This window comes from Vigna umbellata, chromosome 5 (assembly GCF_029865625.1).
Source record: "Vigna umbellata cultivar VRB3 chromosome 5, Vumbellata_1.0, whole genome shotgun sequence".
In the NCBI taxonomy this organism is placed as follows: domain Eukaryota; kingdom Viridiplantae; phylum Streptophyta; class Magnoliopsida; order Fabales; family Fabaceae; genus Vigna; species Vigna umbellata.
The window spans coordinates 67,848,765-67,868,676 of NC_142169.1; the positions used below are offsets into that span (position 1 = coordinate 67,848,765).

The 19,912-nt window shown below is 32.6% G+C and overlaps 2 protein-coding genes across 3 annotated transcripts; one reads left to right on the forward strand and one right to left on the reverse strand.

Moving 5' to 3' along the window:
* Positions 1-282: 282 nt before the first annotated feature.
* LOC124833176 (RNA helicase family protein) lies at positions 283-10,963 on the reverse strand. 2 transcript variants are annotated; one of them, XM_088091602.1, is made up of 23 exons: positions 10,666-10,963; positions 10,512-10,586; positions 10,340-10,429; positions 10,068-10,147; positions 9,360-9,429; positions 9,141-9,226; positions 8,334-8,403; positions 7,281-7,376; positions 6,455-6,560; positions 6,222-6,268; positions 6,061-6,144; positions 5,920-5,973; positions 5,283-5,383; positions 4,729-4,800; positions 4,333-4,423; positions 3,341-3,505; positions 2,252-2,341; positions 1,989-2,060; positions 1,690-1,788; positions 1,513-1,599; positions 1,056-1,109; positions 846-925; positions 283-666 (listed from the first exon to the last, which is right to left on the reverse strand). In XM_088091602.1, the coding sequence occupies exons 1-23, from the start codon at positions 10,918-10,920 to the stop codon at positions 519-521; spliced, it is 2,172 nt and encodes a 723-aa protein (XP_087947728.1). In that variant the 5' UTR covers positions 10,921-10,963; the 3' UTR covers positions 283-518. The 2 variants fall into 2 exon arrangements, with proteins under 2 accessions (XP_087947728.1, XP_047163536.2); XM_047307580.2 differs by lacking the exon at positions 4,729-4,800.
* A 4,292-nt stretch (positions 10,964-15,255) lies between these two features.
* LOC124833171 (glutamate receptor 2.7-like) lies at positions 15,256-18,893 on the forward strand. Its single transcript, XM_088091755.1, has 5 exons — positions 15,256-15,529; positions 15,618-16,885; positions 17,036-17,342; positions 17,436-17,830; positions 18,405-18,893. The coding sequence occupies exons 1-5, from the start codon at positions 15,256-15,258 to the stop codon at positions 18,639-18,641; spliced, it is 2,481 nt and encodes an 826-aa protein (XP_087947881.1). The 3' UTR covers positions 18,642-18,893.
* Positions 18,894-19,912: the final 1,019 nt, after the last annotated feature.

The following is a 19,912-nucleotide window of genomic DNA, read 5'->3' on the forward strand; positions in this document are numbered from 1 at the left end:
TAAACCCTCCATATATATATATCATGTTCTTTTTTTATTATCACATACAGACAACGGAAAAAAAATCTATAAATCCATATTTTTACTCCTATAATATTACTAATACTAAATTATATAATTTATTATAAATTCAAATCTATATCTTAAAATAATGGTTTGGGTTTTATAGACCCAAATCCAAATAATTGAATTACAATTTAAATTAAAATAAAATAATTTGAATATTTCCTTGATACTAGTTTTAAAATCAAGAATAATCTCTATAATTAGTGAACACTAAACTCTACTCAACATAATAATTAATAAATATCACGTGTTCAAATAAACTTGAAGATATCACATTTACATCAAGTAATGAAAATCCTAATGTGTCCTACCTGAACTGAAACCTCATTCATTAACTTGAAGCAAAACTTCGTATATAGTGGTTAATGTATCCTACATGAACTAAAACACTCCATACATAAACGTTTCTTTCCTTCATCTCAAACACGTTGAGTGTGCAAAACAGAAATCAATTAAAAAAGGAGATGATTAGATTGTTGCAACTTGTAGAAGTGAGGAGCAGCATCCATTAAACACGAGGGGTCTATAGTTAAGACATTACGCATGTATTGTCGATCAGTTGATACAAGAGAATGGTAAATAACCCATTTTGGATTTACTCTGCAAAAATAACAAAGTGTGTTTAGATATTGATCTTTCATTACTACCGAAAAAGGAAAATGATATGTATAAAAATCACGTTACAGTAGAGACTATTGGATTGGGATTTGAATATTTCACAACTTTTACAGTCTAAATAAAACCTGCACATACATAACGTTCATAGAATTTGTACGGACCTGAATAGCACTGACGACGGGTGAATATAAACCTCCTGTGATCCTCTTAACGTCTTATACATCCCATCATGACTGTATGCCTTACATAAACATAAAATTTAAGGAAAGTTAAATTATCTGTTTTACAACAATTTGTGGCAAAATTTGCTAATATATATAAAGAAATGAATGATAAAATCATGCATTTTATTGTGCCAAGAAATATCTCACCTCTAGATGACACGCATTTGCAAAAAACCCGGCGATGACAGCTTTTCTCACTAACTGTAAAAGTAAATGCAACAACATAATTAAATCTTCTCTTCTGGAGTTATCTCATGACATGGACTTGCGTACGTGTTTATGAAAAGTTGTTTTTAGCTTGTTTCAACAGTTCTCAATGGTAGCTTATGAAAGCAACTTATGGTTCAATAGAAAAAAGTTTACCCTTATTTTTCTTTCAATTATTAAAACAACTTATACATAAGCAATTTTTTAACAAGTCCTTGATGTAATAGGGTGGAAAACCAAATAATGAAACAGGATCAATGAAATAATGATTACACTAGGGCAGAGATTTCATTAAATTTGACTATTTGACCACCCAACAGACAATAAATCAAGAGAATATTGAATCCAGTCTTTTTTAAAATAATCAAAACCATAAGTATAAAAGAAGAAAACCAACCTGCATATCACTCTCACAAGATTTCAAGACTAGTCCTATCCTCTTTGCAATTCTTTTGAGTTGCTCTCTAACTTCAAGAACCTTTCTCTGTGAAATTTAAGCAGCCATGTCAACATCAATATTGGAAAGGAAACGAGTGCATGGACTATATTGTGAAAAATTGCTAAACATACACACCATGGCATGATAGTTTACATAGTTCTTGTGACACCACTGTGAAGATTTACCAGATTGATGAAACCCCTTGTATACATTAAGGAACGTTACATGGTCACCCTGTAATTGTACCAATTATCAAAAGATATAAATATATGAATAAAAGATATAGCTCATCCATCATATTGTTACAGAAAAACAATCATGTTACACAATGAATGAGGAGTTTAATGAAGAATCATAAGAAGTTTAGCACATAACAACGTAAAGGAAATTATGGCTATAAACAGCAAGAGTGGGGAAAACTTAAGTTAAATTACCTCCGCAGCAGCAAATCTCAATTTTGCTTCATCAGATTCCTTTTGTATCCCTCTCCCTGAGATCCAGATGGACTATATACATAGATTTTTGAAATTAAGGTCAACTACTCTATACATTAATGTTTAACTATACTTTTGAGATGATATACAGATAGATTTCATTTTAACATTTCCCAACTTCAGCAAAAAAATAAAAGATTTTAACAAAAATGTATTAAATTTGTTTACAAAACAATAGCAATGACTAGGGCAAAAAGATTTACTTGGACGGAAAGAACAGCAGCAATGGTGATTATCTCCTCTGAACACCCAAGTTGACTGGAAGCTATTATCATTTTTGAGACCATCGGATCCTAGCAAGGATTACATCCCATTAAACACACCTAAGTGAAATTGTAAGAAATATATCTGGATATGCTATGAACTTATTCTACTCTTAACCCAGCTATCCCCACCCCCAATATTTGGACTAATTAAGGGTGTCGAAGTGAGTCAACCCGACTCACATGGGTTAGCTCACTATGGATTGAGTTAAAAATAAGTTAACTTAACCCATCACAGGTTGGTGAGTTGAGTTAAAATTAAGTCAACTTAACCCATCACAGGTTGGTGAGTTGGTGGGTTGACTCACTTAAAAATATTTTGTTCTTCTTATTTATTTTATATATTTATTGTAGTGTAATAAAATTGAATTAACTTGATTTACATTTTTATAGCAGTATAAACAAAGTGTTCACCGGTTTCACCAAACATTATTACAAAGATAGTAGTTGAAAATTAAAATGTCAACCTACATAACTTGTCAAAAAAATAAATTAAACATCTAAATTATTCAAATATTATTAAACAACATTCTAGCATAGTATAGTATTTAAAAGGATCAAATTGTCAACCTACATAATTAGTGGTAAATAATTATAATAAAAAACTTATGAAAATATGGTAAAAGATTAATAAAGGGTTCTTGGTGGTGGATTACAGGTCAACCCACCTTTAACCCGGTGCAAATCCATTTAACCGTGGGGTTCAGTTTGACCCATATTTAAAATAATAGAATTTTTTTCAAACCTACGATGAACCAGGTTGGCTTACGAGTTGGAACTCATTTTGACACCTCTAATGAACATGATAGCATAAGGTTACCCTATCCTGTCAGCTCAAACTAAAATATTGGATATGATTACCTTATTGTATCATTTTCTTTATCCTGATCAACAAACAACTCTAAGTGTCCAGTGTACTTAAACTAACCCTGGGTCCATGGTGATAAAACGAGTCTTTATTATTCTATAAACAGAGATGAAGCATTTAACAAATTAATCAAACATGATTTTTTCGTAAGAGAAATTTACAAGTGGAATCTCAGCAACTTGAAATCCAGTTGGTGAAGTCAGCTTAGCATCATCATCCAATATACCAAGTGAGTAGAGAACTTCTAGTGCTCGGATCATTGCTTCAGCAGATGGAGATGCTGGCCAGTCAAAGCCCAAGATATTATCAATCCCCAAGGCCTTTAGCTGGAAATCATCAGAAAAAAGTATAAAGTAATTAATTTTAGAATCAATCATCAACTTCATCTAGAACACACACTATTCCAAGAAGCATTATTCTGGTAACAACTTTCAATGAAATTATGTCAGTAATATCAGAAAAATAAGAGATGACTGGGCAATCCATTTCACTAAACATTATCCTACTATGCTTTTCTTGTGGATAAAAAGGAGAAGTTTTATTTGAGAAACGTGATGCACAACCAATAGGCGGAGGCTAAAAATACAACGAAGTAATTCAATCTTTTCCATATTGGAAGAGGAATCCCCCTTAAAAATTAGCCACTGGCTCATCCCAAAAGTATGTAGCGCAGATGTGATATGCAAGTTTGTGGTACTAAAACCAGGAATTATGTTCCTGACCTCCTTCATCTGTCTGTGGCTTTGGCATATAGGATTGTTGACACGAAGTTAAAAAGACCAGACAATAAAAAGTGTTGGTAAGTAAATACACTAGGCAGGGAAAAAATAAAGGTGCATCATATTCTTTGCAAGAGTTGATAAAATGAATTGTCAAAAATGGTGAAGTTTCTAACGCAACTTCATCTTTCCCTCTCTGACTAATCTTGATTATTTTAATTGAAATACCAATATACGGCGCAGATACTCGTATGATAATAATTTATTAAATTCAAACAAATTGAAGATAAATCAAAATAGCAGTGATGCAACTTATCACTAGTCCTCATTGTATGGATCAGAAAAATATTATCCCGATAAAAAAGTTCCCACGCCTGGAAAAGAATAAAACACGCTAGACATACTTGCTTCTTTGAAATTAATCGATTATTAACCTGGATTACGCAGGAGACCATATTTGATCGCTGTATCTCTGGAATTCCCGCATTAGGCATGTGGTTAAGAAAATATTCTTCTGTGTATAGCCTGATTGCATTCATGTGCACAGTGAATGGTTGTGACAATTAACATCAATACAAAATACAAATTACACAATTTGAGATGTTGGCATGCTAAATAGGACATATAACATAACAGGATAAAGCATTAAAAAAATGCATCAATAAAACACAATGACCTTTATTACACCATGAAATTGAAGAATACTAACTTCACAAATAGAATACTTATTAGAAAACGGTGGGGTGTGTGTAAAGAAACAGGAAGGGTATGGCAACAGAGTGGACAAGATAAGATATCCTCCAAACAATAAAAAAAAGGAAAAAAGATACATCGGGGCTGCTGGATCTCTTTGCATATCAGAACTGAAAATCCCCGTATAACAGCAAAGGGCCATAGAGAAACTGTAATCAGAGAAAATGTAGGGGAAAACATAGCTCTTCAAAATGAATGCATTGTGCTTAAATCAAATCAAATAAACAAACTGAAAAAGTAAAACTAGAAACTTTTCTGTTTTACAGAAATTGCCATGAAATTTTGCCTTTTTCTTCTATAACTTGTCAAATGAAGTAAAAGAGGAGCATACTTGTTCTCAGCAGCATAAATTCATATAAAGAATGTTTTAAAAGGTGAATGTTGTAAAGCATGCTGTCATTACACAGATCAAAAGATGTTTATAGATCAACAGGGTCACCTTCCATGAGCTAATCATAAGCAAAAATCCATCCATAACATGAAACAAATTATTCTACATGTAAATAATTTTGGTTCTTTCCAAGATAACTCGAAATAAGAGTCAATCTCTTATCTCCGAAGCGACAGGCAAGTAGAATAACAAATCATATTTTGTAAGTAAAACATTTTTATTACATGGCTGAAACAACACCTGTAACACTTTCCAGGTCGAACTCGCCCAGCCCTACCAGCTCTTTGTCTAGCAGAAGCCCTAGATATTGGAGCCACAACCAGATTTTCAATATCAGAAATCTGTTACAAAGCATGAAAGAAAATTACAGTTGAAGACATCTAAGAAATCAGCGTAAGGTGGAAAACAAGAGTGAAGGGAATGGTATAAAATTACTAGGATGGCAGCTAGAATCAACCACAATGACTAGGAAAATTCTAATAAACTGAAATAATGAAGAAAATACAAAATTAATGTTAATTTAAAATTCACAGAGTACCATGACTAGGAAACTGTCAACCCAATAAATATTGAAAATTTTAATGTTTTAAATCCTTCATAAACCAACAACAACTTGTATAAAATTTAAAAAAAGACAATAAGTGACATTAAAATTGATGAAACTTCTCTAACATTTTGAGAAAATACAAAGGCCCATGTAGAAAATGAGGATAATGCCTCTGCAGTGGAACAATGTTAACTAAAAACTGGAAAGCAAAAAAGAAACTTGAATATAAGTAAAGATAGACCAAATGTTACATTTATAAACCAAACAAGAAATAATCATTACAGGGCTCATTACTGTATCTCTTCAATAGAAATAACAAAAAGTGATTACCGGATTGTAGAACCGCTGTTTAGAAAACCCACTGTCAACAACATAGACAATTCCCTGCATGATTAGAAAAATAAGAAATAATAAGGAGGACTCATCTCTAACCCATAGACATAGTCAAACTTATTGTGAATGGGATGATACCTCTAATGTGAGTGATGTTTCTGCTATATTAGTAGAAATTACTACTTTCCTCTTTCCACGAGGAGCTGGAGAAAACACTAACTCCTGAGAGAATGTAAAACAAATATTACCACATTAAAATTAAAATAAATAAACATAAAACACACGGATGTATTTCTAACCTGATCAGCACGTGGAAGCCCTGAATACAGAGGCAAAACAATTAATCCTGGAACAAAGGAAAATTCCATGCATTAGATGCATCTCATTGAAGACAAAAAATATGAAATCATTTTTTCATTATGTATGGAAAAAAATTTATACATACTGTCAATGATGTTTTAAAAAAAAGTGTTGTTTAGTAGTTCAAGACAACAAAAAGCAGTCCAAAAATCATAACTATTCGAGTATGTACCAGAAGAGTGTTTTCCAGTAGTTTGAACTTGGTCAGTGAGTAACTGAACAGCTGCATCGATGTCATCTTGGCCAGTAAGGAACACTAGAACGTCTCCTGCCGACTCCTAAGGAAAGATAAGTATTAGATATGTGATTTTATTACATTAAATAGGGAGATATGATATCATATGATTTTATCACATTATTAAGTATTCATTTTGTTCCTTATTATTATATCTCTACTTCATCATAAATAAGAGTACTTGTTGTGTATACAGATCCCACAATTACAAGCAGTATTCTCTACATGGTATCTGATTTATTGTTCTCTTTCCCTTCTTTTATCTTTACTTTATAATTTAATTACATTTAATAGGAAGATATGATATAACTTGACAAGGAAATGTCTTACCAAATATTTCCCATTATTAGGCATTGATTTGATTCCTTATTGTTATATCTCTTCTTCATTATAAATAGTAGTACTCGTGTGTGTACAGATCACACAAGTACAAGCAATTCTCTCTATAACAAAAAAGATCAAAACCATAATTTCAGTCCATTTTGCTGTTGTTTTAACTATTTAGATAAATATGATTTTCTGCTTACTTCAGCAACAGCAGGAATGTCTAGAATTTATTTGTATGTTGCTGTTGGAGGACTGCAAAAATTTCTATTACAGTTACTATGATATGTATCAAATAAACACTCATATTTTAAAATCCATGATCAAGTCTAATGTAATCACTCAGCACCAAAACATGTAACTAAACTGAAGTGATTGAAATGCCTCAAATATAAAATGCATTAGTTGTATCCCATCTCATTATAAGAGATTAAAATACCCGCTCATGGATCAAGAGTGTCGTTGAAACAGCAGCCTGAACGTAGTCTTGGACAGGTTCCTCAGCATAATTAATTTGTACATTGAATCCTCTACCCTGAAAATCATAAAGCATGATGTATTTGTATGATGAAAACTTTAACCTGGAAACCACAGTCATAGTAATGCCCCACTTAATTAAAGCATTTCCAAATTATAGTGTAGTTCAGTTTCTGAAAAGTTGTTGCTTTGTCAAATTAATATAAAATGGAAAACAAAAAAACAAGGGTGATAATATGAACAGGCAGGAAAAATTAAACAATAATAACCATTGTAGTCAAAATCACAGTTTGACATGTAAGGCTATCATGATCTTCTCCCTTGTTTCTGAGTTTTCATCTACTGTAGATTGATAAATTGCCAGTTTTGTCATTAAAGATTCCAACTTGCAGCAGACTGGAACTTCTGGCTACTGCCTTTCTAGGTTAGTTTGATGGTCGGGATTGCAAACCAGTTTTGTAACCCTTAACATGCTTCACTCCAAAAAATACAAATTTGAAGCTCAAATTTTTTGTTCCTTATAAGGTCAAAATACACCCGCACCCATTTTGACCAAAAATTAGAATAACTTTCCCTTTACCAATAAAGAAAAAACTACCGCTCCTAACCACATTTGTGAAATTAATCCCCCTATTTAATCTCTTTCACTCACTGTAATTTCAATACATCTCTCCTTATCTCTGTGTGGGTTGTAAGACACAAACACACCCAAGCTCTCATCACAAGTTGCAGCACTCAAATATCTCACTGCAAGTTCAAACTTCCTTATGTTTTATTGTTGTTTTGTAGTTTGGATTGAATCAAACGTTAACAAGACAGAATCATCCTTTTCTTTGAAGTGTTGTATAATGGTTTCATATTAATCATTGTAATAGGTGGTCATTATGTGCTACCAGATGTTCATTGTAATATGCTACAGATTCAAGTAACCTTAAGTGTGCCCGTGTTTTTCTTCAAAGAAATTCACTCTGAAAACAGTAGACACAAAAGCAGGAGTTTTACTACTAAATAGTACCTCAACTGACAAGATTGCAGGTTCCACTTGTGGTCCATGATCCTTGTTTTCAGTCTCTCGGCGCTTCTTTCTGTTAATAGAACACATTGTTGAGTAAGTGGCTGCTTTTTCGGGTGGCAATCAATATCTGAATGTTCAGCACAAAAGCTCACAACACTTTCAATTTTAAACATCTTAGTACTGTGGTGATATATACCAGATAATATTATATTGTATAGGTTACATATATAGTGTGCTTTTGTAGGTGCAGCGGAGAGGAAGTGAATTAATGAGTGATAGTTTGAAACTACTGGTTAGACAATGATCCAGCATCACAAAGTCATTTCTTTGAAAGAATATTTATCAGATGAGAAAACAGTCAAAGCTATTTAGGTCAATTACAGCCGTTTTGTGTTGTTAGTTGTAACAGCTGTATTGGAATTATATTTCTTCTCTTGGTGCATATAAACAGTTGTACTGTTCTTCATAGCAATGATACTATACAAATTCTTTGTTTTCCTCCCTTTCTTTTGTGTCTCTCTGTTCCATGTGTTTATCTAACTAACAGTATTAGCATTACAAACAACTTAATGCCAACAGACACAGGTGTATACGTGTATGGATAATTTGGACTCTAATAGAGAAACCTTTTTCTTTTTGTAGGATTTTTACGATTAAGGTGAATCTTACAATCAGATCAGCTATTTTCCTAAAAAAAATCATGTGACATTTTTATGAAGACAGGTTCTACGAACAAAGCTTCCAGGAAAATGTTGATGCGTAAGTAAAAGTCTGAACAATTGAAACTTAGCAAGGGTAGAAGAAAACCTCATTTGGAAGAAGTCAGACATCGACTTTGCTTCAATAGTAGCAGATGAGATAATCAACCGCAACTCTAGTCGACGACGTTGAATCTAGGAAAGTAGAAACAGAATTCATACAAATTATTAGATTGAAAAATTGTAAATATAATGAAACTATTTTTAACTACTACAAAATGAACAGCATTTTATTCTTATACATATGGATAGCCCCTCCATTTAAAACCTTTTTCAATAGTCCAAGCAAAATGTCTGTTGATATTGATCTTTCATGAGCCTCATCCACCATTATAACACTGAAACAAGTATTCACAAAGGTCAGGGTAAAAGGAGTACAGAACAGGAAAATGAATTTGGAATATCGCATTCTTTCATAGAAACAACTATAAGTCTTTGCTATCTCCCACAGCCACAAAACATGTAAAAATAACACCATTTATATAACCATTTAATAAGTAATGTTTGCATGGACAACATTGAAAGTCTCAAAAGTTAATTACTTGTTTTGTATAAAAGCTAGACTGGTCTACCCTGAAAAGTTCTGTGGCAACTCGGCTTTAATTTTATTTAATTAAAAAAAAAATATCAGTCTGGGGAGGGTTACAATCTGATGGCCCCCAAAGGTACACAAGAGCCCCCAAAGATACACAAGGACCAGAAGAAAGGTTCTCTAAATCTGATGGCAACTTCACAAAGAAGGAAAAAAACATTATTAGTCTCGAAGTTTTAAAACAGCACATAAAGATAAGAATGCTACACTGCCATCATACAACCACAGTTTCCCTAGTCCATGCTCATCCAGGTTCTTTGATGTCTTTTTCGCCAGTTGTGTACAGTGTAGATATAATGTATCACTTTAAGAAAAATTATAAAGGTAATTTATGAGTGTAAACATTTGAAGTCCATTCCACCCAAGACGAGGGATAACAAATACCTATATTTGGTCAAAAGAGGATCGTCCATCATTTCCCTTAGGAGCACTCCATCAGTTAAAAATTTAAGTACCGTTACATCCTGTCCTGCCACAAAACGAAAATAAACGACGGAACCACTCCACTCGTCACTATCCAAGCAACTCTCTTATTCTATCAGCATATTATATACAGACACACACACATGTGTGTGTGTGTGTGTGTGTGAATGTGAGTAAAAGTAAGCCTGACAACATAAGATGCAAATAAAAGATAATTGAAGAGAGATGCTCACCGGTTTCGTTACATCTTCAAACCTTATCGTGTAGCCAACTTCTTCACCGAGCTTTACTCCCATCTCTTCGGCAACTCTGGAAGCAACAGCCTGTTAAACGCAAAAGAGATGAGAGAGTTACGTGAATGATGAATTGAAGAATAATTGACTTGTAATTAAAAAGAGTTGTGACCTGAACGGCAAGTCTTCTAGGTTGAGTGCAAGCAATGAGTCTGCCACCGGTGGCCCAACCTGCTTCTTTCAGGTACTGAAATGCAGTTCAAATTGTGAGTAGTGTGAATAAGAATTAGAATTAGAATTAGAATTTGAATTTGGAGGAAGGTGACCTGAGGAATTTGAGTGGTTTTTCCGCTGCCGGTTTCGCCAACGATGATGGTGGTGGCGTGAGTCTCGACAAGGTAGAGAATGGCGGTGCGGTACTTGAACACAGGCAATCGCTGGCGTTGCTTCTCGATGCTGGCGTAGCCATGTTTTGCGGAAGAGGAATGGTGAGAACCAAACAAGAAGAGAAGACCACCTTCTTCATCGTCGACTACGCGACCCTGTGGCCTCTCCGTCCCTGGTTTCCAGAACTGCGACATGTTCAATTGTTCACCACCCCAAAGCACGGCCAATCCCCCGATCCTTCAAAGTAAAAATCTACTCCTGGATCATTTTACATCAGAGGGCCCAAATACATTCGGCCCAAGCGCGGCCCGAATGATGATTGAATTGGCTAAAAGTATTCATCATTTTTCTGAAACAAATGTCTGAAAGACGTTCTATTATTTTTACAGTATATAACTTCAAACAAATTATTTGATGGTGAAGATTTCTGTGGTAAACTTTTTTTTACCAACAGAATGCCATAATTATATAGAAACTATACCAATTAATTCTTAATTTGAGTAGAACTATACTCAAATGTCTTGAGCAAATTTTTATATTTAAGTCATGTAAATAAAAAAAAATATAAGAAAGAGGGATCTTTATACCGCAAATATAAATCATTAACAAAATAATAAATATTTTATACTCGTAAGAAAAAAATTATAAAAAAACATATTGACTAAAAGTTTATAATTTTTATTTTTGAATTTTTAGAATATTATGTAGGGTTAGTGATGAGAGTAAACTTGGATTGTGATTTTTATGTTTATTAGGTTTAAGTTCCAAAATTCCTAACATCACACATTGTCATATTTTAAGAGATTTATTTAATTATATGACCTATTGACAAGTGCATAAGGTATTTGTAGTATAATCAAATGGAAGGTACATCTTCATAAGGATTTAACAAATATATTGGTAGTTTGTTTTTTAGGTTTTTATATTTGAAAAATGTTTATAATAGTATATATTATATAGATTGAGTGGAGTGGAGGTTATAAGTAGATTTCATCTCATCCTCTTCCAATGCACAACTATTCATCTTACTTATATACTTAGACAAATCATTCATTGTCTTGGAAGTGCTATTTAAATGTAACTCTATATCAACTTTTGACACCTAGAGCCTAAGATCATCAAACTTGAATATGATTCTTCAATAACTGCTTAAATGAATCACTTACATTAAGATCAAGACTCTAATCAATTAGAGCCTTACATATATTCCTTGTATATAAAACTTTGAGGATAATTAGTTAGACCACAACTTGGAGCCAATTTCCACTCAATCTCAAGTAAGTGAAATAAGATGAGTAATCAGTTCATTCAACAACAAGCACAAACTAATTCACAAACAAATATAATAAAAGTACAAATAAATATCCAAGTAGAAATACAAACAATTAGAATTGATTACATCTAACCTTGACAATAGATAGTTCATCTACTCATAGAATATTGCAATGCAACCCCAACAACATTTAGATACAAACTCATTCCTTCTCTACTACTACATATTTGATCCTCTATTCAATGCATAGAACGAGGACATGACATCTATATTTATAATCTATTTAGAGCAATGCTCAATTTTAGCTTTGGCACTTGAACCACAAAGATTTTATTTCAAATCTTTCCAAACTGTCTTTTTTAAGACTTAAGCTGTACGTTTTGGGTTCAACTGGTAAATGTCACATTTCATATACCAAAGTCTTCATCACTTAGCTTCATATTTAATACTTAAGGTTTTCTTTGCAATGAATTTGCTTGTACGATTCAAGTCTCAACTACTAATATAAGTTTATTCTAGAATTGGTTTAATTTTATCCATTTTATTTATTTTTTTTCACTTTGATTTTATGTTAATATAAAAAATTACAAAACAAACTAATTATATGAATTAAACGTAATATAAAAAAAATAAACGTCAAAATTATTTTGAAATTTACTTAGGACACTATAATAATACAAATTATACTTCAACTTAACCCGAAAATACAATGAAACTTTTTAAAAAGAAATAGAACACAGATATATTGTTTTTGTCTAGTCACGTTTAAATAAATAATAGTTTTGATTCTAATTTTAAAATGTATCACATGAGTTAACTTAAATTATATTTTAATTATATATTTTCTAAATATAAGTTTTATAAATACAAGACGAACAAATTTATTTGCAAAACATGTCTTATAATGAATTTTCATAAGCTTATACGAGATATATAAAAAAAAAATTATATAGCTTAACGAAAGCTTTTTATTTTCATGAGATGAGCTAAAAACAACTTAAATAAATGTTAGATTTATTTTCAGATGGAAAGTTAAAAATATCTTAATAAAGTGACAGTTAACAAGTACATATGTAAATGAATAATGTTCAGAAAAGTCCATTGTTTCAACATTGTCCTTTCCTTCACTAATATGGCTAAGCCTAGTTTGTCTAAAACTTGCCTGAGATGAATCTACTGTAGAGGCAAAGTGTCTTCGTGAAGCATATAAATTTAATTTTCTAATTTTCCCTTCCTCGTTACCATGGAAAGAAATCTACGCTCGATTCAGTTGAATTAGAACCGTCATCGTTATTAAATCTCATTTTTCGACTAGGGCCAATAATTTCTATCCATGCTTTTTAGAAGTAAATCGGTCCCTATTAGGACAAAGTGGAAAGAACATTTAAAGTCAATAATTAATTAGGGAGTTTTAAAACACACCTAACTTCAAAACTTTCGTAACTTACGTAACTTTCCAAGCAACTTCTCTCACCTCCTCTCGAAATGCTCCTTGCTCCCGTCAACAAAACATAATATTTTCTTGTCTTCTCTAGACTTAAATCTTTATCTCTTTTTTTTTCTTCAAATCCCTCTTTTTTTTTATTCTTATGTTGTTGTATATTTCTTCAGCATATTGATTACTTCTTTATTATATTTTTATCCCTAAGGAAAAATTATGATTTATAGACCGAATGTAAATCTTTCTATTTACAATTTGAATCTGATTTAATTCATCTAACTTTTGTAGGAGATTTATTACCAACGAAACATTAGTTGGTCATATTAGAAAATACACATTATTTTTAATATAACTGCAAAATTTAATGTTATCATGTCTTTCTTTTTACATGTTAGTCAACTTTTTTTTTCATTTAATGTTAAGACTTTTAATTTATATTTAAATTTTTAACATGATCTGCTCCCATATTTGAGCTACTAATATCATTTTCCTACAAAAATAAATGTTGCAAAACTTTCACATAAAGAAACTCAAAACAAAATGATAAAAAGATAGAGAAAAACCGAGAGAGAGTTGTTTGAAAATAAGATATTTTCCATATTTAAAAAAAAAATTACAAGTATTATGTATGAGGCTGAAGAGTTCTACTCACGTAATTAACGTCTAACTTACTCCTAAAAGTTATAAAGTATAAAGGCATATACTTTGTATTTATAATGTGACCAAATTTTCAAAGCTAGATACTGTATTTGGTAAATTATAAAAGGTTTTACAAATTTTTGATAAATTGGCATGACTCCTAAAGTTTTTTAATTGAAGTCATCATGAATCTTAACAATTTTGTCCTAAAATTATAAAAAAGTGAAATCATCGTTATTTATAATAACTTATTTATAAATTCGTTGAGTGAAAATTATTAGAACTCATGACGATTATTAATTTGAATTAAAGTTTTTATAATTGGTAATAATTTTCTATTTATTAATTTGAATTAAAGTTTTTACAATTGGTAACAATTTTCTATTTATAATGAACTAAAGTTGCATGAGACCGTCAGTTATATTGAATTTTTTCTCAAACAACTGAAATTATCATACATGATGACTTTGGTTTTAATTAGAAATGGTCATAGGTGATTATCATGGATCATAACAATTTTACATTTTCAAAAATTTATGAAAAAGTCATTAGAACTTTTAATGAATTTCAAATTAAAAAAAAATCGTCGTAATTTATAACAACTTCAATTTATTAAACTTTTTTTCAAACAATTAAAATTGTTATAAATCATGACGACTTTGATTCAAATTGAAAATAGTCATCCATTCTAGCTATATTCCTTAAAAGAACATTTTTTTTCAAAATTTTATGAAAAAGTCCTAAAATTCATGACGAGTTAAATTGAAAAGTCATCGTAACTCTACGTACTTACTCTAAATATGTAAAAAAAAATAAAGAAAAAAAAGTCTAACTACCCAATTTATATAAAATACGTGGTAAAATACCCCCGTTTTTAAAATTTGCCTTTATAATAGGAGAATGCACTCATAACTCTTACTTCAAAGTATCTTGAATGACGAGGATGTTTGAAGATTCGTATTTCGTATTTATGAGCAAAGGGCTTGGTAGAAAATTTTCGACTTCCCAACCAATAGCATGCCTAGATGTAAACTTTTTCTGCCACCCAGTTTTAACTTGTGTTATAATTATCACAAAAGAGGTTTTACGAGGTTTTCATAGCCAGCCCCTACACTCTGTATTTCATTACATAAATATAACAACACTGAAGATACTTAATTTGTGTCAGTAGCCAACATGAATTTTCATACCCAAACTTCCAAAGCAGTATCAAATGTTTTGCTTCGGCATTTTCTAACAATTTTGCTTCTCTTCATTGGCGCTCAGGTTGCCTACAGTTTCCAAAATACAATTGTTGGCGTGCTCATTGATGTCAATTCAAAGACAGGAGAACAACAGAGAATGGCCATGCAAATTGCAGCTCAACGTTTCAACAATGATTCACAGAACCACTATATAAAACTTTTCTTCCGCGACTCTGGTGGAATTCCATTACAAGCAGCTTCATCTGGTGAGCACTATTTGATGATGAATTTTTCGGTGTTAAACTTCTTTTCACTTAATCACGTATAAGATATATTCCTTCTTCTGCTTTCCAGCTGAAGAACTAATCATTAAGAAAAAAGTTGAAGTCATTCTTGTCATGGGGACATGGCAAGAAGCAACTCTAGTTGCTGACCAGGGAAACAGTGCTCAAATTCCAATTATTTCATTTTCTTCTCCCCCAATGATCCCTCCTGATTCAATGCAACATCGTTGGCCCTTTCTGATTCAAATGGCAAAAGATCAGGCTGCACAAATAAACTGCATTGCAGATATTATCCATGAGTTCAATTGGCGGAAGGTTATAGCTATATACGAAGACAACCCTTACAGTGGTGATTCTGGAATGTTAAGCCTCTTCTCTGAGGCTCTCCAAAAGGGTGACTCACAGATAGAGAACCGGTTAGTTCTTCCATCGTTCACTTCTTTATCTGATCCGAAAGGGTTTGTTCTGAACGAATTGCTTGAGCTTTTGCCACTGCAATCTCGTGTTTTTGTTGTACTTCAAGCAACATTCCCAATGATAACCCATTTGTTCAGAGAAGCTAAGAAAATTGGATTGTTGGGGAAAGATTCAGCTTGGATAATGAACGAGGGAATCACAAGTATGTTAGACTTTGCAAACAAATCTGTTTTGTCCTCTATGGAAGGTGCTTTAGGAATCAAAGCCTATTATTCTACAAGTTCTCTTTCTTATAAGCAATTGCAGGATGATTTCCAACCTGAGCATGCAAAACCAGGATCAGATGCATTACAAGCTTATGATAGCGTTACATTAATCACAAAGGCCTTGGAGAGAATGAATGGGAAATCTAGTAATTCAATGGTGTTCTTGGAAAAATTGTTATCTAGCGATTTCAATGGTTTAAGTGGTAATATAAGATTCAAAGATGGTCATCTATTCAACACTCCGGTGTTGAGAGTGATAAACGTGGTTAACAAGGAATACAAGGAATTAGATTTTTGGACCCCGAAATTGAAGTTCGGTAAATCTCTTAAAATACTGAAAGACAGAGAAACAAAAGGTGATTATGCTACAAATATCTCACTTGGTCCAGTGGTTTGGCCAGGAGGCCTAACTTCTACTGCTCCTAAGGGATGGAAACTGCCGACTTACGCAGAACCTTTAAAAGTGGCAATTCCTATAAACCCTGCTTTCGAAAATTTCCTGAAGGAAGACCCTCCAAAGAAATATGATGGTTTCTGTATTCGTCTTTTCCTCGAGACAATAAAAATTCTGAGTTACAAGTATGGTGACATTCCCTATGTATTTGAGTCCTTCAATGAATCCTATGATAAACTTCTACTGAATGTAATAAACAAGGTAATGCCTATTGTTCAAATTTCTCAACACAAAATGCTTTCTAGTATTCTTTGAAGTTTAAATTGTGTCCTCCTTTTAGACTTTCGTGATTATTTGTTTCATGACCAATTGATTAACACAGAACCCTCATAGAAAATTGAATAACTGCAGTCCCACCATGCTATTGTCGGAGATTTAACAATACTCGCCAACCGATCAAAGGATGTGTCGTTCACTCAACCATACACTGATTCGAGCTTATCAGTTATATTTCCAATAGAGACTGAAGGATCGATGTGGTTGTTTATGCAACCCTTTAGCTGGGAAATGTGGCTTGCTACTATTTGCATTCTCATCTACACAACGTTCACCGTATGGTTCCTGGAGCATGAGTTCAATCCAGATTTTGGTGGTCCATTGGAAAATCAGATCAGCACCACACTGTGGTTTGCCTTTTCTTCTCTATTTTTTGCTCACAGTAAGTATAAATATGCAAATAATGAAAACTCTATCACATTCTTTTTCGTTATATGATTAGTGATTTCTAGATTTTTTCTTCAATGTGCCTCAGGGGAGAGAATAAGAAGCAACTCTGCACGAGTAGCAGTTGCTGCATGGCTTTTTCTTGTGTTTGTTATAAACTCAAGCTACACTGCCAACTTTTCCTCAATGCTAACTGTCAAACGATGGTCACGAAGAGATATTGAGTGGCTAAAGCAAAACAATTTCTCAGTTGGCTGTGAAAACCGCAGTTCCTTTGTAAAGAACTACATGATAGATGTGTATAAGTTCCATCCAAATCAAATAATAAACGTTCATGGAGAACATGACATTGTAGATAAATTCAAAAGCAAAAAAATGCATGCTCTCTTTTTTGAAAGCCCGTATGAGAGGGTTTTCTTGAACAAGTACCCCAGGGATTACACTGCAATTACAGCTGCCTATAAATTTGGAGGACTTGGCTTTGTAAGTGCTTACAACTCCGTCTCCAACCTTAGTCATGCATTTTTCACCCTCAAGTTCTGTTCCATACTATGATATCATGTTGGAATCCAAGTGTGAGTTTAAGTCCCACATTGGAGAGAAATGAGAAAGTAGAGTGGTTTATAAGTGGGAAGACACATTAACTCATTGCCTTAAGGTTTTGGGTGAAGAGTGGTGTCAACTACTTATAAGGTTGGACTCACATCTCATTACTCATTGACTTCCCGGTTTGACGAGGGTAATGACCCCTATATCGAAAGTCTGTGTGACCCGTTAAGATGAACGGCGATATAGAGGGCTAACTCGTGGTTAAAGACCCTTGAGGGGGAGATTTGTGACCCGTTAAGATGAACGGCGATATAGAGGGCTAACTCGTGGTTAAAGACCCTTGAGGGGGAGATTGTTGGAATCCAAGTGTGAGTTTAAGTCCCACATTGGAGAGAAATGAGAAAGTAGAGTGGTTTATGGGAAGACAAGACTCACATCTCATTACTCATTCTAACATATCAAACTTGTTAGACATTGAACTGAAAATTGGTTTTGCTAATATATGCAGGTATTTCAAAAAGGATCTCCCATGGCTAAAGAGTTCTCTGAAGCCATTTTAGAACTAGCAGAAAATGGAAAACTAAAATCTTTGGAAGAGCAATGGTTGACTCCTCCGCAATGCTCAAACTCAAACCGTTCTCCAGAAACTGAGGGCCTGACCCTCCCCAACTTCTGGATTCTCTATGTCATGTGTGCTTTCATATGCACCATCTGCTTGGTGCTGTCTGTCAGCAGCCAAACATAAGTTGCAGATTACTAGAATGATGTGACACGGTTGAGAAATAACCTTATTTCATAAACACGTGAACATAATTCAATCTTCATGTCTAGCATCTAATGTTTAGTTATGGACTTAAGGTAGTGGCGGTGTTTTTTCCATAAACATTGTCTTACATGTCTTCTGAGGTTTAATTTCAAAGAATTTCACGAAATAACTGACTAGCAAGAGATTTTTTTCTTCATTGCTCCAAGAGTGGACGTTGAGAAAGCAACATAGTTTTTTGTGTTTAAGAAAAGTTTCATTCTATTGGACAACTATTTTATTGCTTTACAATAAAAGTAGATAAAGAAAATAACAATCCACGTAATAGATACATGAGGTAAGAATTGTTTTCTAAATTCTGTATATTTTCTTTAACCACGCTCCCATTACAATGTAATGACATAGATGACTTTTAAAATTTTGAAATATACAACTTAAAATATATTAAAATGTTTTTGAATTACATATTCTGAAAGAGGGAAAACGTATATTTCGGAATGAAAATTCCAAAATATGTAATTTGAAACTGTTTTTTAACATTAATTATTCTGCATTATTCTATCATTAATATTTCATTATAAAATGATATTTCTAAAATAATTCAAAATGTTGATATATGTGAAACGTGAAATTGAAAATCTTCGAACATGTTTTCCGGAAGCTTATTTTCCAAAAGCATGTCTTGACTGTTATGGTTTAGTTCAGTGTAAATGGTCACGGAAGTTGATATTAGTGAGAATAACAACAATAATCTTTCAAGATTTTCTCTTATCAAATTCTGCTTCAGTTAAGGCTTGATAAAATACCTACATGCAATTTATTTTTCTAATAGGTTACAAAATTAGTTTTAAATATAGAAGTATTAAAATGACAAATAATAATGGTACAAAAGAATATCATAAATGCTTTCAGAAGCCTGTACCCAACTTTTCTGTAATCTCTAGTGGTGGAAACAATGTTTCCTTCTGTTTTAAATTATTGTAAAAATGTTAGTTTAGTAACAAAAAAATGCATTAGAGTTTTTCAGAATAATGAATTTAAAATAATTATAAGATACAAGATTGACTGGATTTTAATTTATTTTGTATGCTTTAGAATGTGTATAAACAATAGTAGAAAAACATATAGTTTTTATTCTGTAAGTACTATAACAAAGTCCATTGCGAAAGTCCACGGAAAACATAAGGTGATATTGCAGCAGAATCATTGCCACACATCATGTTTTAATATTTCAATTTCAGTTATATATTTTG